Source organism: Ixodes scapularis, unplaced genomic scaffold (assembly GCF_016920785.2).
Source record: "Ixodes scapularis isolate PalLabHiFi unplaced genomic scaffold, ASM1692078v2 PGA_scaffold10__122_contigs__length_95168666, whole genome shotgun sequence".
Classification (NCBI taxonomy): Eukaryota; Metazoa; Arthropoda; class Arachnida; order Ixodida; family Ixodidae; genus Ixodes; species Ixodes scapularis.
In genome coordinates this window covers 48073069-48090716 of record NW_024609836.1, presented here as the reverse complement: position 1 = coordinate 48090716, position 17648 = coordinate 48073069, and the positions used below count along the sequence as shown (strand labels likewise).

The following is a 17648-nucleotide window of genomic DNA, read 5'->3' as shown; positions in this document are numbered from 1 at the left end:
CTATATTTTTTATATAATGTCGATCGGAGCGAAATTATTATGGCTATTCTACTCGAATTTAATCATAGGTTTGATGGCAGATAGCGTTTGGTACGAGTAATCTTCACAGTTTCGATTCGCTATTGCTTTACCTACAAGCGAATCAACGAGCATCAATCACATTTATACCGAGATACCAGCTCGAAATTCTGATCACACATCGGTAGTCGGCTATAAATCAGGGCTGTGTAGACATGTATAAAACTCCGAGCCTGCGTTTTGTAACCCCATCGTGCTACCAAATTATGCGAGCGATCGACAAATTAGAGACAGGATACTTGTTAACCTCCTCAAGGCATTTGGATAAGCCATAGCAAGAATGTCAGCGTGATCCTTTCAATATCCCCGCATTGCCTGAAGAAAACTCAGTGTCATAAATCCCGCGAAGAAACGAATTCCTTTCTCTCCCTCCCGAGGCCGCCAATGGCTGGACTGTACGAATGCAGAGCCGTGTATAGAGATAGTTTGGTCAATGGGAGGCGCAAGCAGAGCCAGGGCCTGCACCAGACGCAGAAAGAGGGCTTGACATGCTCTCTTGGCCAACCAGAAGCCGGAAAGAATCCCCTAGCGGTGGTAGCGAGAAGCCATCTTAATCGTTTTAGTAAGCGCGTAAGAGTTAAATGTAGAAACCTTTCGTGGTTGAAAACAGGGTGCACGTGATGTTTCGATCATGATTGTGCAGAAAGATGTAAGAAACGAAAGTGTCGTTCAACTCTGTTTTGCTTGGACAGTGTGTGACCGATCGGACGGAAGATTCCCGGCCCTCGGCGCTTGGCGTACGGATTATGTCGATCGTTACACTAGTCGCGCTCTTGCACCATGATTTTGGATGACCGTGATTGAAACATCGCGTGCACTATATTTTCAGTCACCGAGAGTTACTCCGACGCACTTATTAAGTTTGTTTCTCGCGACCACCGCCAGGGTATTATCTCCGGCTTCTGGTTGGCCATATTCGAATGTGTGAAGACGCCCTGGAACACGCGCAGCCCGTTTTCAACCAATGGCGCCTTCTCATTTGTCTCCTATACATCCCAACGAATGGCGAAACTTTCTACGAATACGACTCTGGATGAATGGATACGGCTGAACCCTTTTAATTTAGCGGCGGCTTGAGCCACCTAGAAACTGTGCGCCAAAACTGTACTATTTGGAGCTTTGGAGAGGCTCCAGACGGTGTATGTCTTCAAAACATTTGTATTCATGGAGTTACTATAACAGCCGTCTCTATAGCCACGGTGGTTCTTCGAACGACGGGAGGAGATCCTTTGGGAAAGACGGGGCGTCGGGAGTGGTGGTGGGAGCGTTGGGGGAGTGTGCAGAAGCGTAGAAGCACCGTGTGCGGACAGTTCCGCAACTGAAGTCATTTAGTAACATTGCTCGAAGCTGAACGTACCTCGAGGGTGTAGTGACCCGGTCTGAGGATCCTCCAATACTCTCCCCTGGACGTTGTCCTGAAGCCGATGCTACGGTTGGAGATCTTTAGGGACGCATTGGCCACGGCGTTGTTCTCTTCGTCTGTCACAATGCCACGGACGCCTAGAAAATTGCGGACAGTTGTCTAAGGCGCGAGACGTATATGCACAACGCGTAGCACGGCCCGTCAGAGGTTACAACATGGGCTGGGGACACAAAATTATAAAAGCACGATAAAGCGTTTGGCGGTTTTACTGTGAGAGCATTTTAACAGGATTCTAACTTTAAAGTGAGACTCATCATTGCACAATAACACAGTTAACGTTCAGAAACATGAACACTCTCACCCAATGTTGAACCTTCGTGTCATTTGCGCGCGTTGGTTTCTTGCGTGTTACTATACCGTTTTAAAACAATTTGCGCAATACCCATGCGCCCTCAAAAAAAGAAAAAGTTAGATATTTTGCGCTAAAGAGGGAGTATTTTCTGGACGCCATATTTGAGCACGCTGTTCACTGCGTATGCCCAGAACAAGCGCACACTTGTAGGCTACCAAGACGGATAATCATAATGATGTAAAATCCAAGTTGCACAAAAATAACATACAAATAATAAACCGTGGCCGCTCACCGGCAGCAGCCATGGACTCAGCGATGGCCTCTAGAATTGTGAACACCCCCAAAGGAGTCATGCTGCCCATCTTTACGGCTATAATGACTTTGTATTGCCGCTCGCGCAGCTGATCAAGTAGGCAGCGGATTCTGCTTCTGCACTCGCACGAGACGTTGCAGGGTGACTAGCTCCGATGGAGTGGCGACAGCGGCCCTTGCCGGCCGTGGTTCCTCGTCTTTTGCTGGTACTTCTTCGTAAGAATACAAGATTGTTCTGCCTTCTGTACCCACTGGACAAACATGTTGGTACTGATTCACTGTGACCTCAAGGGGCGTCCGTATCGGACAGGAGACTTTCGCCAGGAACTAAAGCGAATCACAGTGTTGTCTGATATTGCCTCGTTAGGCGCTCATCAAATGTTTCGAGCGTTATGGCAAAGTTCTCGAAGTGTCCCGCGAGAAGTGGCGCGTCGAGGGATTCAAGGCCATCGAATCGACCACGCGCATTGTCCGTATGACGCTGAGGAACGGCGTCACGCCCAACTGTTTACAGCACCAGCGGAGGCTCCACGGAGGCAATTTCCTCGTTATCGCCCCAGGGCGCTCGCCGGTCTGTCTGCGTTGTAACCGCGCCGGGCACATCAGACGCAACTGCCGTGTACCGAAGTGCTCGGAGTGCAACCGCTTTGGACACGACAAGGAATAGTGCGTCAAGACGTACGCCCGTGTCACCGGCGGAACTGAGAAGGACGAGTTGTCGCCGCTGACCATGGAGGTTGAAGAGGCAGAGCTGGCCCTCCGAGGACTGCAGCGCGACATCCGACCGCAACAGGGGCTTCCTGGCGGAGACGACGCCTCACCGCAGGTCACCGCGGCAGACATCGAAAAGTCTACACTTGCTGTTTCTGTGAAACGCCCTGGTACCTCCACTCCTGAGATGACGTCAACCGAGGCCGTTGCGGTCCTATCCTGTCCCCCGCCGGCTGAGAAGGCTCTCGAAGGCAGCCTCGTCATGGACGAGACTAAAGACTTCGGCAAGCATGGCCTGGAGGACACGCCCTTAGCACCCGGCAGGACTCCCGACCCCAACCCTTGGGTGGGGATACAGAACAACAGGAGGGGGCGCGTTAAGGCGGTGCCTTATAGCTCCCGGACGGAAGGCCGAGACGTGACAGTCAGTAAGGCGGCAACGCCTGGCTACGAGGACTTCGAAGGATTGTGAAGGCAAGTTCTGCGTAGTGACTCGACTATTTGTACACTCGTTACAGCCATCAAAGTAACAACGCTAAATGTTTGCGGTCTTTGCTCACGCAAGAAACAGTACCAAGTACAACCTTTGCTATTTAAGGAGAGACCCGATTTTTTAGCTGTGCAAGAAACCAAGGTGGCTGATGAGGAGCAGGTAGCCAACGCACTGAAACCCTTTTTTACTTACATACGAGATTTGCGTTACCCATGCTGTCGGTTTTTCGGGAGGTTTTTTTTTTTTTCGTTCTTGAGGAAGTCCTTGCCCTTGTCGGAGCTGAGCGTCACGACTGACGAGGAAGGGCGTTTCATTTTAGGCGATTTTTATTTTGCAACACTTCACTGGCGGCTTATTTGCGTATATGCTCCCAGCACGGTGAAAGACCGGGTTTCTTTTTTCTTTTACGCCGTTTTGTGGAATGCCATAGGACCGTTGTGCTTGTAGGCGATTTTAACGGCGACGTGAGAGAATTGCATAGGGCGCCGCACCAGCGGCAAGCAGATAGAAGTGTTCCCATTTTGAGCGAACTCCTCGAGGATTTTGATTTGGTAGATGCCGGAACCATGAGGAACGAAACGCCAGAGATTCGTTTCACACATTTCCAAGCAACCTCGCACCCGCGCATAGATTGAGTGTACGTGTCGGCTTCAGTAGAAACCATGTTGCGGAAATACCGCGTCACAACTGTTTTTTTTTTTTTTTTTTTTTTTTTCAGACAAATTGTTTGGTATCAACAACTATAGGTGACAGGGCGCCACCGAAGCTGTTCAACTGAAAGCTTTGAATACCTAACTTGATGCTGCTGAGCGATGAAACATTCTTTGAAGCAGTAAACAGCAGTTTCAAAATTTCTCGTGAACAAACGGGGGACGACGTTTTTGAGACTAGGGAGCATCTTACACAAGAGTTTAAAATGACAGCTGTGGAAAGGTCGTCAATTTTAGCGTTTGAGGCTCGACGCAATGAAAGCAGCTCAAACGCCGACTTGGCAGTACTTTCGAGAGCCGAGTGTGAGAACCCTGACGTTGGTCTTAAAGATTTGGAAGGAGCCAAGGAACGCTCAGACGAGCTGCACCGTGAACGTTACCGGGGTGCCGTAGTGCGAGCTCGCTCGGAAACGTATTTGTTAGGAGAGCAACCGACGAAGGCGCATTTCTGCTGACGAGAAGACGTACGCGCTACGTAAAGAGATTGGGGAAATCGAGTACCTTGGAGTCAGCAGCACGAGTCCAAGCATGATGGAAAAAGCTTCGTCGAGCACTATCAGCAGCTCTTCGATAGCCAAGTCGAAGGAAGAAAGGACCCCGCGTGCGAGAGACTACTTGAGTCTCTTCCTCAGCTCGACCAAGAGGAGCAGGAAAGGCTCGAGGAGGCTATCACCACACAGGAGATAGAAAGGGCCATTGACGATCTGCCCAACTCAAAGACGCCGGGCCAAGATAGTTTAGGCGGAGTTTTTTTTTAAAGTTTAAAAGCACTGTAGCCACCTTTTTGTCGTGTCTGTTTTTCTGAAGCGTATAAACGTAAACTGCTACCACCCTCGTTCAGACGACCGTACAGAGTTTTAATCTTGAAAAGTGATGACGTCGATAAGCTGCGGAAAGTTACAGGTTACCGACCTATAACGCTGTGTAACGTGAACTAAAAGATTTTCGCGAAAATGCTAGCACAACGTTTCCAGGGCGCTGCCCGTCAACTTATATGTGAACACCAGACCTGTGGCATACAGGGCCGCTCCATAACGGCAAACATTCATGTGGCACGTACTGTTTTAAAATCATGTGATGACGGCGTGGACCAAGTTGACATACTTCAGATTGATCTCGACGAAGCTTTCGATCGTGTTAAACACGACGTTCTTTTTGACGTTCTGTTGCGAATCAATATTGGTTCAGTTATCTTGGAGGGTGCCAAAATGGCTTACAAAGACTCTACGACGAAACTTGTCGTCAACAAGGAGTTAACTGAAGCAATAAGTGTTCGCTCCTCCGTCAGGCAGGGATGCCCGTTATCGCCTTTATTTTTAATGTATACTTGGAGCTTTTCTGTTTGAGCGGTCTGAACGGCGAACAGTGTCGTTTTTTTTTTTTTTTTTTTTAGTTTGGGCGGTGTTCAAGGGAAACTTAGGAGGTATTTTAATGACGTTGCGTATTTTTAAAAAAATAAGCAGAGCGTCGGCACCGAAATTAGTTTAGTTAATTGTTTTGTGAGGCTGCAGGTCGGCAACTGGTATAACTGCCGTGCTTTTTGGCATGGGGCACGGGCCACAACGCCTTCAACTATGAAGGCATTAGCTGGAATGGCGAACCGTGCAAATACCTTGGCGTCCCACTCCATTGTTATCGCGAAAACAAACGCTACTGGTCGGATGTCGCCACCGACCTCGACAGGCGCGCTTCTCGCTGGAAGAGGCGTGACCTGTTTATTTTCACGCGTGCGACTGTCTGTAATGTTTTTCTTTTTGCCAAATTATGGTGCAGGATTGCAAGTCATTCATTTTGCTCGTATATTGTGCCTAGGTTTTATCGCGTATTGGCAACTTTTATTTGGGAATCGGCTTGGGAGTTTATGAGGCGTGATAATCTGTTTCATCGTGTGAGCAACGGGGGACTATGGTTATATGAATCGCGATCACGCGATTGATATAACCATAATTCTACGCGATCACGAGCACCACTTCATACCTGTGTTCACCCAAACAAAATTGTCACCTCATTCGCCATCGTTCCGTATGTCATCCTGGGGCCGGCAAAGCCATCACGGCTTTGCCGGTTTCAGAAGGAGGTTGTCGATGGCCTGCATTTTTTAACTTCGCGCTTTTCGTTGGACTGCCTGTCGGTGGTATCCAAGAAAACACTAAAACGTGACTTGTTGTTAAGTATATTTTCAGTGCGCTTGTACAGAAGTGTTGCTTGCAGCGAGGGTCGTGATGTACTGAAACGCGTGAAACGTATGTGCATTCCCCATTCAGTAAAGACTTTTTTTTTTAATTGCACTGCAATATTTTGCCTACGAAAGCCTAGCTTAAGGAAAAAGGTGTAGATGTGCTACGGCCAGTGGAGTGTCGGTTGTGTAAACGACCTGAAACCATCGAAAACGTTTTCATATTTCGTTGGGACGCAATTTTTCGGGGGACGGCTGCAAACGCACCTTGAAAAATGAGTTCTGCATTACCCCCTCTGGCATACGTTACCTGAAAGCGACAAATGATGATTATGTGCCATATGACATGGTTTTCCTTTTGGGGCTTTGTAGCGTTTGGCGGTCCCCCATGGCAGTTTGGCATGCGAACCCAAGCGCCAAAGAGGTACGCTTCTGTTTCTTTTCACTCATAAAACAGGTTGAAGGTGTTTTTGCCACACGCGAGCCTAAGCCAGAGTGGCTGGGCTTGTGTAAACACTACTGCTCGAAATGCGGGCTTTTTAATATGCACTGCAAAAGCCTTGTAGTGCATTTTTAACTCATAATGACGTGAAATGTTGCTTGTTATTGTAATGAAGAAGGAAATATAAGTAGGCAACGGGCTAGTGGCGTTACGGTAATCGCCATTGCCTTCCACGGAAAAAAGCCAGGGTTCGATACCTGGCCGCGGTTACACATTTTTCGTGGACTCTGCAATGTGATGTTCTGTGAATTCGAGAAAAGTGTTGCTTGTTCTAGGTCAGAATGTTCTTCGCGCCGAATCTTCTAGGGCGATTGTTTTAAAAGCACCCAGGCGTCTACAAAAGGGGCTCCGCGTGGCGAGCCTGAGTCAGTCTCGCTTCAGCGTACGATCGTGCTGTTACGCCGCCATAGACGCCCGTGACGCTCTATTGTTATCTTCTGTTTCCTTTTTGTTTTGGGCACAAGTTCGCCCCTTTAAACGTTTAGTTTCTCCAGTTAATAATGGTGCCGAGTGTTTGTCTAGGGACCCAGCCGAATCTCCTACCGACAGCACCGACGACGACGACGACACCCGTTTTCTCGGCGCAGTTACAGACACCGACATGAGAGCACTTCAACGAGACGACCCGGAACTTGGAGCCGTGACCGACCACCTCGAGGGTCAAGGACGTTCATTTCCACGAGCCTTTTCCCGAGACTTGTCAAGCTTCATTCTAAGGCAAGGCGTGCTCTTTAAGAAGAACTTCGGAACCAGCAACCTTGCCTGGCTGCTTGTTGTTCCTGCCAGCCCGGGAGAAGAAATCTTCCAAGCATGCCACGACGACCCGATAGCTGGACACCTTGGCTACAGCAGGACGCTCGCCCGGGTTCGTGACAAGTACTACTAGCCGAGACTCCCGAAAACCGTCCATTTGAACACACGGTAGTGCCATGAGTGCCAGAGACGTAAGAAGCCTACAACGAAGCCAGCAGGACTCCTGCAGCCAATGTCTGCCCCGACTACGCCCTTCCAGCAGGTCGGAATAGATTTACTTGCGCCGTTCCCAACATCGACGCATGAGAACCGTTGAAGTTTCGTCGCTACCGATTATCTTACACGATATGCCAAGACGAAAGCTCTTCCATCGGGAACAGCGGTGGAAGTTGTCAAGTTTTTCGTCGAGTGCATTCTGCTTCGACACGGCGCACCTGAAGTGCATGGTCACAGATCGAGGGTCATCTTTCGTGGCACAGGTGACCTAAGAGATTCTTCGGCTTAGTCATACCAGCCCCCGACGAACCACCGCTTATCATCCGCAGAACAACGGGCTAACATAGCGACTTAACAAGATGATCGCCGACATGATCTCTATGTACGTCGACGTGGAGCACAAGACGCGGGATCAGGTGTTGCCGTACGTTACGTTTCCGTACAACGCAGCGGTTCAAGAAACCACGGGAATGACGCCGTTTCAACAGATGCACTTCTGTGCGGTTACCACGATGCTCGACGCCATGCTGCATCACGTGCCAACCGATGATGGAAACGAAGACGCTTAACTGATATCTCAACGCGCGGAGGCAGATCGTCAACTGGCAAAAATCAAGATTCGAGACCAACAGCGATTAGACGCACGCCAGTATAACCTTCGTCGCCGGGACGTCCACTTTCGGTTAGCAGACCGGGTATGGGTGTGGACACCGATAAGCCGCCGCGGTCTCAGCGAGATGCTTCTTAAACGCTATATCGGGCCGTACAAAATCATCCGACGCCTCGGCGCTCTAAACAACGAAGTTGTTTGCGACGGAACGCGCCGATGTGCGAGGCGCCAGCCACGACCCGAGGTTGTGCACGTCGTCCGGCTCATGCCGTATTACGAACGATAGAACTCTGTACTCTCGTCAAAGAGTGAACTGGGGCTCACTATTCTGCTTTCCTTTTGTTGTGGATTTTTGTTTTCTTTTCGTGCTGCATCGGGACGATGAGCTTTCTTTAAGGAGGGAATCATGCCGCGCGCGCAGCTGAGCAAGCAGGCTGCGCGCTCGTGGCCTAACGGTTATCGCCCTTGCTTTCCACTAAAAAAAGCGAGGGTTCGATGCCTGGCCACTGTTACACATTTTTGTTGACTCTGCAATGTGATGTTCTGGTAAATTCGAGAACCGTGTTGTTTGTTCTATAGGTCAGAAATGTTCTTCGGGCCGAATTTTCTAGGGCCGATTGTTCCAGAAGCCAACGCGTGTAGAAAGGGGCTCCGCGTGGCGAGCCGGGATCAGTCTCGCTCCAGCGTACAATCCTGCTGTTACGCCGCCATCAACGCCCGCGACGCTCTATTGTTATCTTCTGTTTCCTTTTTGTTTTGGACACAACTTCGCTCCATTAAACGTTTAGTTTCTCCAGTTATCATCGCCTCATCAATTGTCATTCGTGTCAGAATAGGATTCGATAAAACCGCGGTCATACTGCTTATTCCATACAAAGGACACGGTGTTCCGCTGCAGACACGATAAGAAATTCATCTGCGGACTTGGCTTACGCGTGTTCCAGGCATGTTTGCTTCTTACACGCTTCGAAGACATGTCCGCAGAAAGTATGACAAAACTAGAAGGACCGTCACACAAGGAGAAGACACGCCTCAGACAGTGTGTATACAGACCGTATATTTTGTACAACGCATTAGCAGCGTCACGAATGCAGCCTGCCAGGACGTATGGGAACGCATCTCCCTCGTGCAAACAAAAATATTCGGAATTACGTCCTAAAGTGCGCGATGACGCAGTCGGCAAGCAGAAGGTACCTTTGTGGACTTCGCCCAAGTAGGCAAGCAAGGCCTGCTTGTTGTCCTTCCAGAAGCGGGGAAGCTCTTGTCTCGGCGGGTACTTGCAGCAGGAGATTTCCAACGTCACCTCCATGCAGCCTTCCCAAACGTAATGGTAGTCCTGCATGCTGCCTACGAGAACAACACGGTGTAAGGAAAGTGGACCAGGCGACGGAACCCGCAAAACGCCCACCTGCGAACGGGTACCAGGCTGCTCCGTTGGTGGTGCCGTTGGGGAAGGACAATATGCGGCAGGGCGCCCCCAGGTACATGTTGGCGTGGTTGAACGAGTACACGCTCGCGATGTGCTTGAACACGTCGTCATCGGGCGTCAGCGACGGCGTGTCCTCGTTGGTCACTGCGGCTTCTGTGAAAAGAGGAGAAAAAGAAACGCGAGAGTGCGAACACGCGGAATATGAACCTCGATTCTTCCTGACTGCAGTGATTAAGGCCTTTCGAGTCAACGTCGCATTAGGGCGAAGTGTGGCTCACACAACAGTATGATTGTTACCGTCAAGCCATGCCAATCTCTGTCGCTTCATGAATACCCCCTCGGATGGGCGAATATATACACCATGAACATTCCAGGTAATACAGTTAGAGGACGCTGGCCCACTATTTGCTCACACATGTTTCCGAGGACGATTGCTACAACTCCTCGGTTTTGCGAACGTTCTTCTATGCCTCTTTCAAAATGGTATAAAACATATTAACATTGTGGTTGCAGGGGATGTAGATATAGTCACTCACAGCACTCAGGGTGTGGCGCATCATGGTTACGCTTCTTGATTCCTGATTGGATTTTGGGTGTTCTTATCTGCTGATGCCGCAACCTGATCGGCTGCGGAGCGGTAATGAGATGCTCGGGACTGGCCACGCCCGAGTTCCCTAATTTTTTAGGGACCATGAAAGCTGCAATATCTCGTCCACGGATATTTTTGTATCTGCATGTGTGTGTGGGTGCGTGTGGGTGAGCTTTGAAATTAGTTTTGTAAGATTTGCGAGGTTTGAAGTTAGCTTTTTTTGGGAGATTTGACATTAGTTTTGTTATAGTTGTGAGGTTGCGAAATAAGCATTTCGTGAGATTAGAAAATAATTTTGTGAGATTTGTGATGTTTGAAATTATTTCTGTAATATTTGTGAGGTTTGAAATGAGCTTTTTGTGAGATTTGAAAACAGTTTTGTCAGATTTGTGATGTTTGAAATTAGTTCCGTGATAGTTCTGAGGTTTGAAATGAGCTTTTTGCAAGATTTGAAATGAGCTTTTTGTGAGATTTGAAATTAGTTTTGTGATAGTTGGGAGGTTTGAAATTAGCTTTTCGTGACATTTGGAAGGAGCTTTCTGTGAGATCTGAAAATCGTTTTGCGAGATTTTTGAGGTTTGAAATTAGTTCTGTGATAGCTTGGATGTTTGAAATGAGCTTTTGAGAGATTTGTAATGTTTGAAATTAGTTTTGTGATAGTTGTGTGGTTTGAAATCACCTTTCTGTGATATTTAAAATGAGCTTCTTTGTGAGATTTGAAAATAGTTGTGTGAGATTTTGAGGTGTGAAATTAGTTTTGTGATAGTTGTGAGGTTTGAAATTAGTTTTGTAAGATTTGTGAGGTTTTAAATTAGTTTTGTAAGATTTGTGAGGTTTGAAGTTATCTTTTTTTGTGAGATGTGAAATTAGTTTTGTGATAGTTGTGAGGTTTGAAATGAGCTTCTTCTGAAATTTGAAATGAGCTTTTTGCGAGATTTGAAAATAGTTTGTGAGATTTGTGATGTTTGAAATTAGTTCTGTTATAGTTGTTAGGTTTTAAATTAGCTTTTTGTGAGATTTGAATTGAGCTTTTTGTGAGATGTGAAATGACTTCTTGTGAGATTTGAAAATAGTTTTGTGAGATTTGTGATGTTTGATATTAGTTTTTTGATAGTTGTGAGGTTTTACATGAGCTTTTTGTGTGATTTGAAATGAGCTTTTTTTTAGATTTGAAATTAGCTTTCTGTGAGATTTGAAATGAGCTTTTTGTGAGATTTGCGAGGTTTGAAATTAGTTCTGTGATAGTTGTGAGGTTTGAAATTAGGTTTTTGTAAGATTTGCAAGGTTTGAAGTTAGTTCTGTTATAGTTCCGAGGTATGAAATTAGTTTTTTGTGAGATTTGAAAATAGTTTTTGAGAATTGTGAGGTTTAAATTAGTTTTGTTATAGTTGTGAGGTTTGAAATGAGCTTTTCGTGAGATTTGAAAACAGTTTTGTGAGATTTTGTGAGGTTTGAAATTAGTTTTGTGAGATTTGTGAGATTTGATTATGATGGTTGTGGAGGTTTGAAATGAGCTTTTTTGTGCGATTTTAAATTAGTTGTATGCGATTTGTGAGGTTTGAAATTAGTTTTGTGAGTTGTAAGGTTTGAAATTAGCTCTTTGTGAGTTTTGAAAATGATCTTGAGATTCGTGAGGTTTAAAATCATGTTTGTGATAGTTGCAAGTTTTGATATTCTGTAACATTTTCTGTGAGGTTTTTAAAATAGTTTTGTGAGTTTTGTGTGGTGCGTGTCCGCTTCTTTTGTGTGTATGTTGACTCGAGTGATTGTTTTCCGGGTGCGCTGTTCCCCCTGTACATCATAAGCAACCAACTCGCCCGAACCTCTGTGTTAACAAGTTTGAAATTAGTTTTGTGATAGTTGTGAGGTTCGAAATGAGCTTTTTTGTGAGATTTGAAACCAGTTTTGAGAGATTTGTGAGGTTTAAACTTAGTCTTGTGATAGTTGCTAGGTTTGAAATTAGCTTTGTTTGTGAGTGTTGAAATTAGTTTTTTTGAGAACTGTGAGCTTCGAAATTAGTTTTGTGATAGTTGTGTGGTTTTAAATTAGCTCTTTTTGTGCGACTTGAAATTAGCTTTTTGAGAATTTTGAAAATAGTTTTGCGAGATTTGTGCGGGTATAAATTAGTTTTGTGAGGTTTGTGAGGTTTGAAATTAGTTTTGCGAGAGTTGTGAGGTTTGAAATTAGCTTTTTGTGAGATTTGAAAATAGTTCTATGAGATTTATGAGGTTTGTAATTTGTTTTGGGTCATTCCATGTCAAACGTCCATGACGTTGCGCTCGACCCCATCCAATTTCTAGCAAAAAAACATCCATGGCCTTTTGCCGCAATGTTCGTAGCCTGCCCTGAAATACTTTTGGCGAAAAATATTTTTTGATGACGTGAGCGCGGTTTTAACTTTTAGAAACAGCGTGAAACTAGGCATCACTTAATAATTGAGGAAAAATAAGCTTTTTAGTGTAACACCCAACAATATATTTCCTTAAATTTGCACGGCCTTCGACTTACAATGTGGTTGGGCTTGTAATGTTTTGATTAATTTAAATATTTAAAAAAAAGCTAAACATTTTTGAAAATTTTAACATTTTTGTAATTTTATTGAAAGTATCGAATTTCTCCCGGGATTTTATATAATTTTTTACCCGCTGCCCTGCACGTATATAATCTATAAAAATGTTTTAAACCGTCCAATTATATAGCTCGCATTAAACGAAAATCCTGAAGTTGCAAATAAGTGTGTTTTAATGCATACACAGTCGTTTATTTCACCCTGAGGTGGTCCAAGTAAAAATACAAACTATCGTGGGTTCGGAAGAACAATAAATAATCTCTTGATTCTGAAAGTTTGAGCCAGCTATTGCTACGTGCCGCCAGAACGTAGCAATAGCAGGCTCGTTGTGCCCTTTGTACCCGAAGGTTGCTCGAAACACGATGCATAAACGACGGGCGGAATCAGGTGACCAGGACTTCTCCATGCCATGCCAAAGGTCCCACGGGCACCTCCGATTCCTAAAATAAAATTGATGGCTCTTGAGCGTAACGTTTGTGGTGCCTATTTAACATATTTTTTGACGAAAAATAAATTTCATCGGGTGATGGCAGTTTAAACTAATAAAAAAGGGTTGGAACTAGGGAGTCCTTTTATAATTGATGAAAGATAAAAGATTTTTTTTTACAAAACACAGGACTATTTTTGTCTAAAAACCATACGGTGTTGGGATTGCTAAGTAATAAGGATCATGGTAACGGAATTTGGTGAGCTCGAAGCAGTTTTAAAAAATAAGGTATTATGAGCATTTTAGCATATTTTAGTTTTGTTACAAACTATGGTTTTGCTGCATGCGGCTGTAAATACTCTTCTTGACACCCATGTAGGTATACTGTACACAAAAATGTTTCAGGCCGTTCAACTAAATATCTTGCAGAAAACAGAAATTTTGTGCACGATTGCGTTTTGTCGTTTAAAGAGGCGTCATTCTGCCTTGAGGTGGCCCAAAGAAAAATATGTAACGTGGAAACTTCTACAGAAGAGTTTATCTCCTTTTGTTCTTGAAAGTTTAAATAAAATAATTTTGTTCTAAAGAAGAAAAAAACATTTTAATATTTAGCTTTCGCGGCGCAACCTGGCGTCGTCCTTGCGCCTCTTCTCTGCACAGCACGCCATCGTCGATCCCAGCAAAGTGTGCGACGGTATCACGGTGTGCGCACGCAGGTAGACAGCAGGACATCGAGTTGTCGGGGACATCTTGGTGGAAAAAGGCTTTTTTATACTCTTGTTGCTTTATGGCTTTTCCTATTTAGACCGTTTTGCGCGGCTGTGTCCTCCTGTGGTCTTCCACTGTCTTGATATCAGCAAATGCTTAGCGCTGCCAGGTAAGAGCATCCACTAGTGAGCTAGCTCATTCTTTCGTACACATCGCAATCACTCTCTCTTCTCGACATCAGGACAGATGTAAACAGCAAGACAAAAGCCCCGTAAACGGGCAATCTCATACGACGAGGTGATGTGGTGTTAACGAATGCGCGCTGTTGGAGGCTCACGCCTCGTTTGTGTTTAAATCGGCTTTGAAATGGCAAATTCATGCGTCGCTGAATAGTTCCGCGTTTTCACCGCAGTATGCGTGACAGCAAGATTTCGCAGTGATATTATCGCGTTTACCTTTTAGGAGAAGTCCACGTCAGCTGCTGCCGCCCGTGTAGCCGCCCTCGGGTACAAAGGGCACAATGGGCCTGCTATTGCTACGCACTGGCGGCACCTCCGATTATTACACGGTGCCCGCCGTTTCTTCCCTTGTAGCCGGAAAGACGGACAAGGGGAAGCGGCAGAAAACTCCGCTCTTTCTTTGGACCTAATCGCGTGATGTATCGTCGCAGGTGGCGTGCTGTGCGGCGAAGAGGCGTTAAGAAGCGACGCTGGATTGTGGTGCGGGAGTTCAACTTCAAAACATGTTTTCTCGCTTTAAACAAATATTAATTTGATTAAAATTTCAGATTCAAAAGATTATTAATTATTCTTCCAAACCCACCTTTTTTGTGTTTTTACTTGGACGACCTCAGGAAGAAATAAACGACTGTTTATGCGTCAAAACACACTTTTTTTTTGCAACTTCAGGATTTTTGTTTACTGCGGGATATTTATTTGAGCGGTTTTATACGTTTTTCATAGAATATATACCTGCAGGGCAGCCTGTAAAAAAGTTGTATGAAGTCCCGGAAGCAATTAAATATTTTTGATAAAAACAAAAAAATTTAGATTTTCATTTCTTTTTTTTAAATAGTTAAATTAAACAAAACATTACAAGCCCAACCACATTGTAAGTTGAAAGCCGTGCAAATTAAAAAAAAATATTGTAGGGTGTTTCACTAAAAAGTTGATTTTTCATCAATTATTGAGTGATGACTAGTTTCACGCTATTTTTTAAAGTTAAAACTGCGCTCATGTCATCAAAAAAAAATTTTGTCAAAAATATTTTAGGACATGGCGACGGACATTGCGGCAAAAAGCCATACATTTTGTTTTTTAGAAATCGGAAGGGGTCGAGCGCAACGTCTGGGACGTTTTGCATGGAATGGCCCTTTTGTGAGATTTGAAAATAATTTTGTGAGATTTATGAGGTTCGAAACTGGTTTTGTGAGATTTGTGAGTTTTGAAATTAGTTTTGTGTTAGTTGTGAGGTTTGAAATTAGTTTTGTGATAATTGTGAGGTTTGAAATTAGCTTTTTGTTAGATTTAAAAATAGTTTTGTGAGCTTTATGAGGTTTTAAAATATTTTTGTGAGATCTGTGAGGTTTTAAATTAGTTTTGTGATTGTTGCGAGGTTTTAAATTAGCTTTTTGTGAGAATGGAAACTAGTTTTGCGAGATTTATGAGGTTTGAAATTAGTCTTGTGATAGTTGCGAGGTTTGAGGTTACATTTTTTGTGAGCATTGAAATTAGTTTTATAAGATTTGTGAGGTTTGACATTAGTTTTATGATAGTTGGAAGGTTTGAAATAGGCTTTTTTGGGTGATTTTAAATTAGTTGTCTACGATTTATGAGGCTTAAATTAGTTTTGTTATAGTTGTGAGGTTTGAAATTAGCTTTCTGCGAGATTTGAAACTAGTATTGTGAGATTTTTGAGGTTTGAAATTAATCTTGTGAGAGTTGTGAGTTTTGAAATCAGCTTTTTAGTGAGATTTGCAAAATATTAAATTAGTTTTGTTACGTTTAAGATCAGTTCTGTGATTTGAAATCAAATTTTCTTTTTGTGATTCGAGATCGGGCACTCTGATTACCGGACCGGCTGACTAATGAGGGTTTTTTACCCCTGCCTCACCGGCGTTTGGCAAGTTGTCGAAGGGGTAGGAGGCGACCTCGGCCCCGCCGTGGAGGTTTGCCGAGAGCACGAAAGGCATCTCGTGGATCCAGCGACGCACTGCCGTGGTTTCCGGCTGCTCGATCTCCGTCTGAGTCTCGAAGTAGTCCGGAAAGTTACGGTTCAGATCCACTCCGCGGGCGTTGCACCTGCGTAAGTAGTGCACGTATGTGTTATTTCTATTACAGCGGAGCTGTTAAGAACTAATTTTCCCAGGATCGTGTTCCCCAGCAAATAAATTGTGAAACCGAACTCTGGACAGTTACCGCCATCTATGAGCGACGGCGGCAACAAGACAACCGGCTGGTTGCCGCCGTCGCTCATAGATGGCGGTAGCTGTGCAGAGTTCGGTGTCATCGTCTCTGAGCGACGGCATTGTGCGCAACAGCGCGAATGGTTCCGCAACCACCGCCGCAAGGCCGTTATCGCCTCAAGTTCCACTTCGTCGAGCAGTTCAGATTCCCTTGCAAAAGACGAGCAGATCGCTCGCCTGAAAAGCCACCGCCGAGAACAGAAGCTAGAGCTCCGCAGCTGTTCCATCTTCACCAGAGTGGAAAGGCTGAAAGTTTTTTATTGGGTACACTTTTACAGAACCCGTTGATCATTACTGACGGCGGTGAACACTAATGCTAACCATTTGTTTTCATTTACCGCGCAGAACATTTTTTTTTTAGTTTTAGACGGTTTTGGGCGAAAACAGTACAATAAAGCTTCGCGCCTTTCCACACTATTTGCACACTAGACCCTTGAAAGTTTTGCACTTTAGTAAGACGCCTTTAAGTGAAGAATACGCGCAAAACTTATGCTACTGGTTTTACTGTCGCTACTGCATAAAACACTAAACCAATGGGTCGTCTGCGTGTCTTAAATATAATCAATGACATCTTGTACATGAATTTGTACATCTAGCAATCTAACTAACGCTCAGCATGAGCATTCAACCTAAACATCTGGTCAGTTAAATACGCGCCCTTGATTTACGACTCAATCTTCCGAATACACTCTAAAAAAAAGCCTATGCGTCTACTTTTTCGCACAACACTGGGAGAGTCAATTCCCGCAACTTACGGAGGCAGCTCAGCGAATGATAAGGCCGAAACTATATGAAAAAAATGCAGCCTGAGTTTTGACATTAAGCAATGCAAGCGCGACGTTTTGTATTGCTTAATATCGCAAGTCACACTGTGTTTTTCGGTGTAAACATACGTTTCGGCATCATCATTCACTGAGCTTCCTCCGTAACTTGCGGTGATTGTCTCTCCCAGTGTTGTGCGAAAAAGTAGATGAATGGGCAATTTTAAAAGTATAGCCTAGGCACACCATGAGGCAGCACACCTGCGCTATACACAAAGGAAAATGCTATAAGACAACAAAAAATAAACAGGTAAATCAGTCTATCGTTTACTACAAACCCTACAAGAGAATAGACTTTCTGCTGTGGCTTTGAGAGTGCTTATTGTGCTCTTTCTTTAAGGTGGTGGTGAATTAGTAACACCGGG

At 44.9% G+C, this 17648-nt stretch overlaps 1 protein-coding gene across 1 annotated transcript in view; it reads right to left on the bottom strand.

The window, feature by feature from the left end:
* Nucleotides 1–17648, bottom strand: part of LOC8026778 (carboxypeptidase M-like) — a 42546-nt gene that overhangs the window by 10548 nt on the left and 14350 nt on the right. Inside the window, exons 4-7 of the mRNA XM_040214340.1 lie at nucleotides 16111–16298; nucleotides 9681–9849; nucleotides 9471–9619; nucleotides 1436–1578 (exon numbers count right to left, since the gene is read on the bottom strand). Of these exons, the coding sequence (XP_040070274.1) occupies nucleotides 1436–1578; nucleotides 9471–9619; nucleotides 9681–9849; nucleotides 16111–16298 (649 nt within the window). The remainder of the gene's footprint in view (nucleotides 1–1435; nucleotides 1579–9470; nucleotides 9620–9680; nucleotides 9850–16110; nucleotides 16299–17648) is intronic.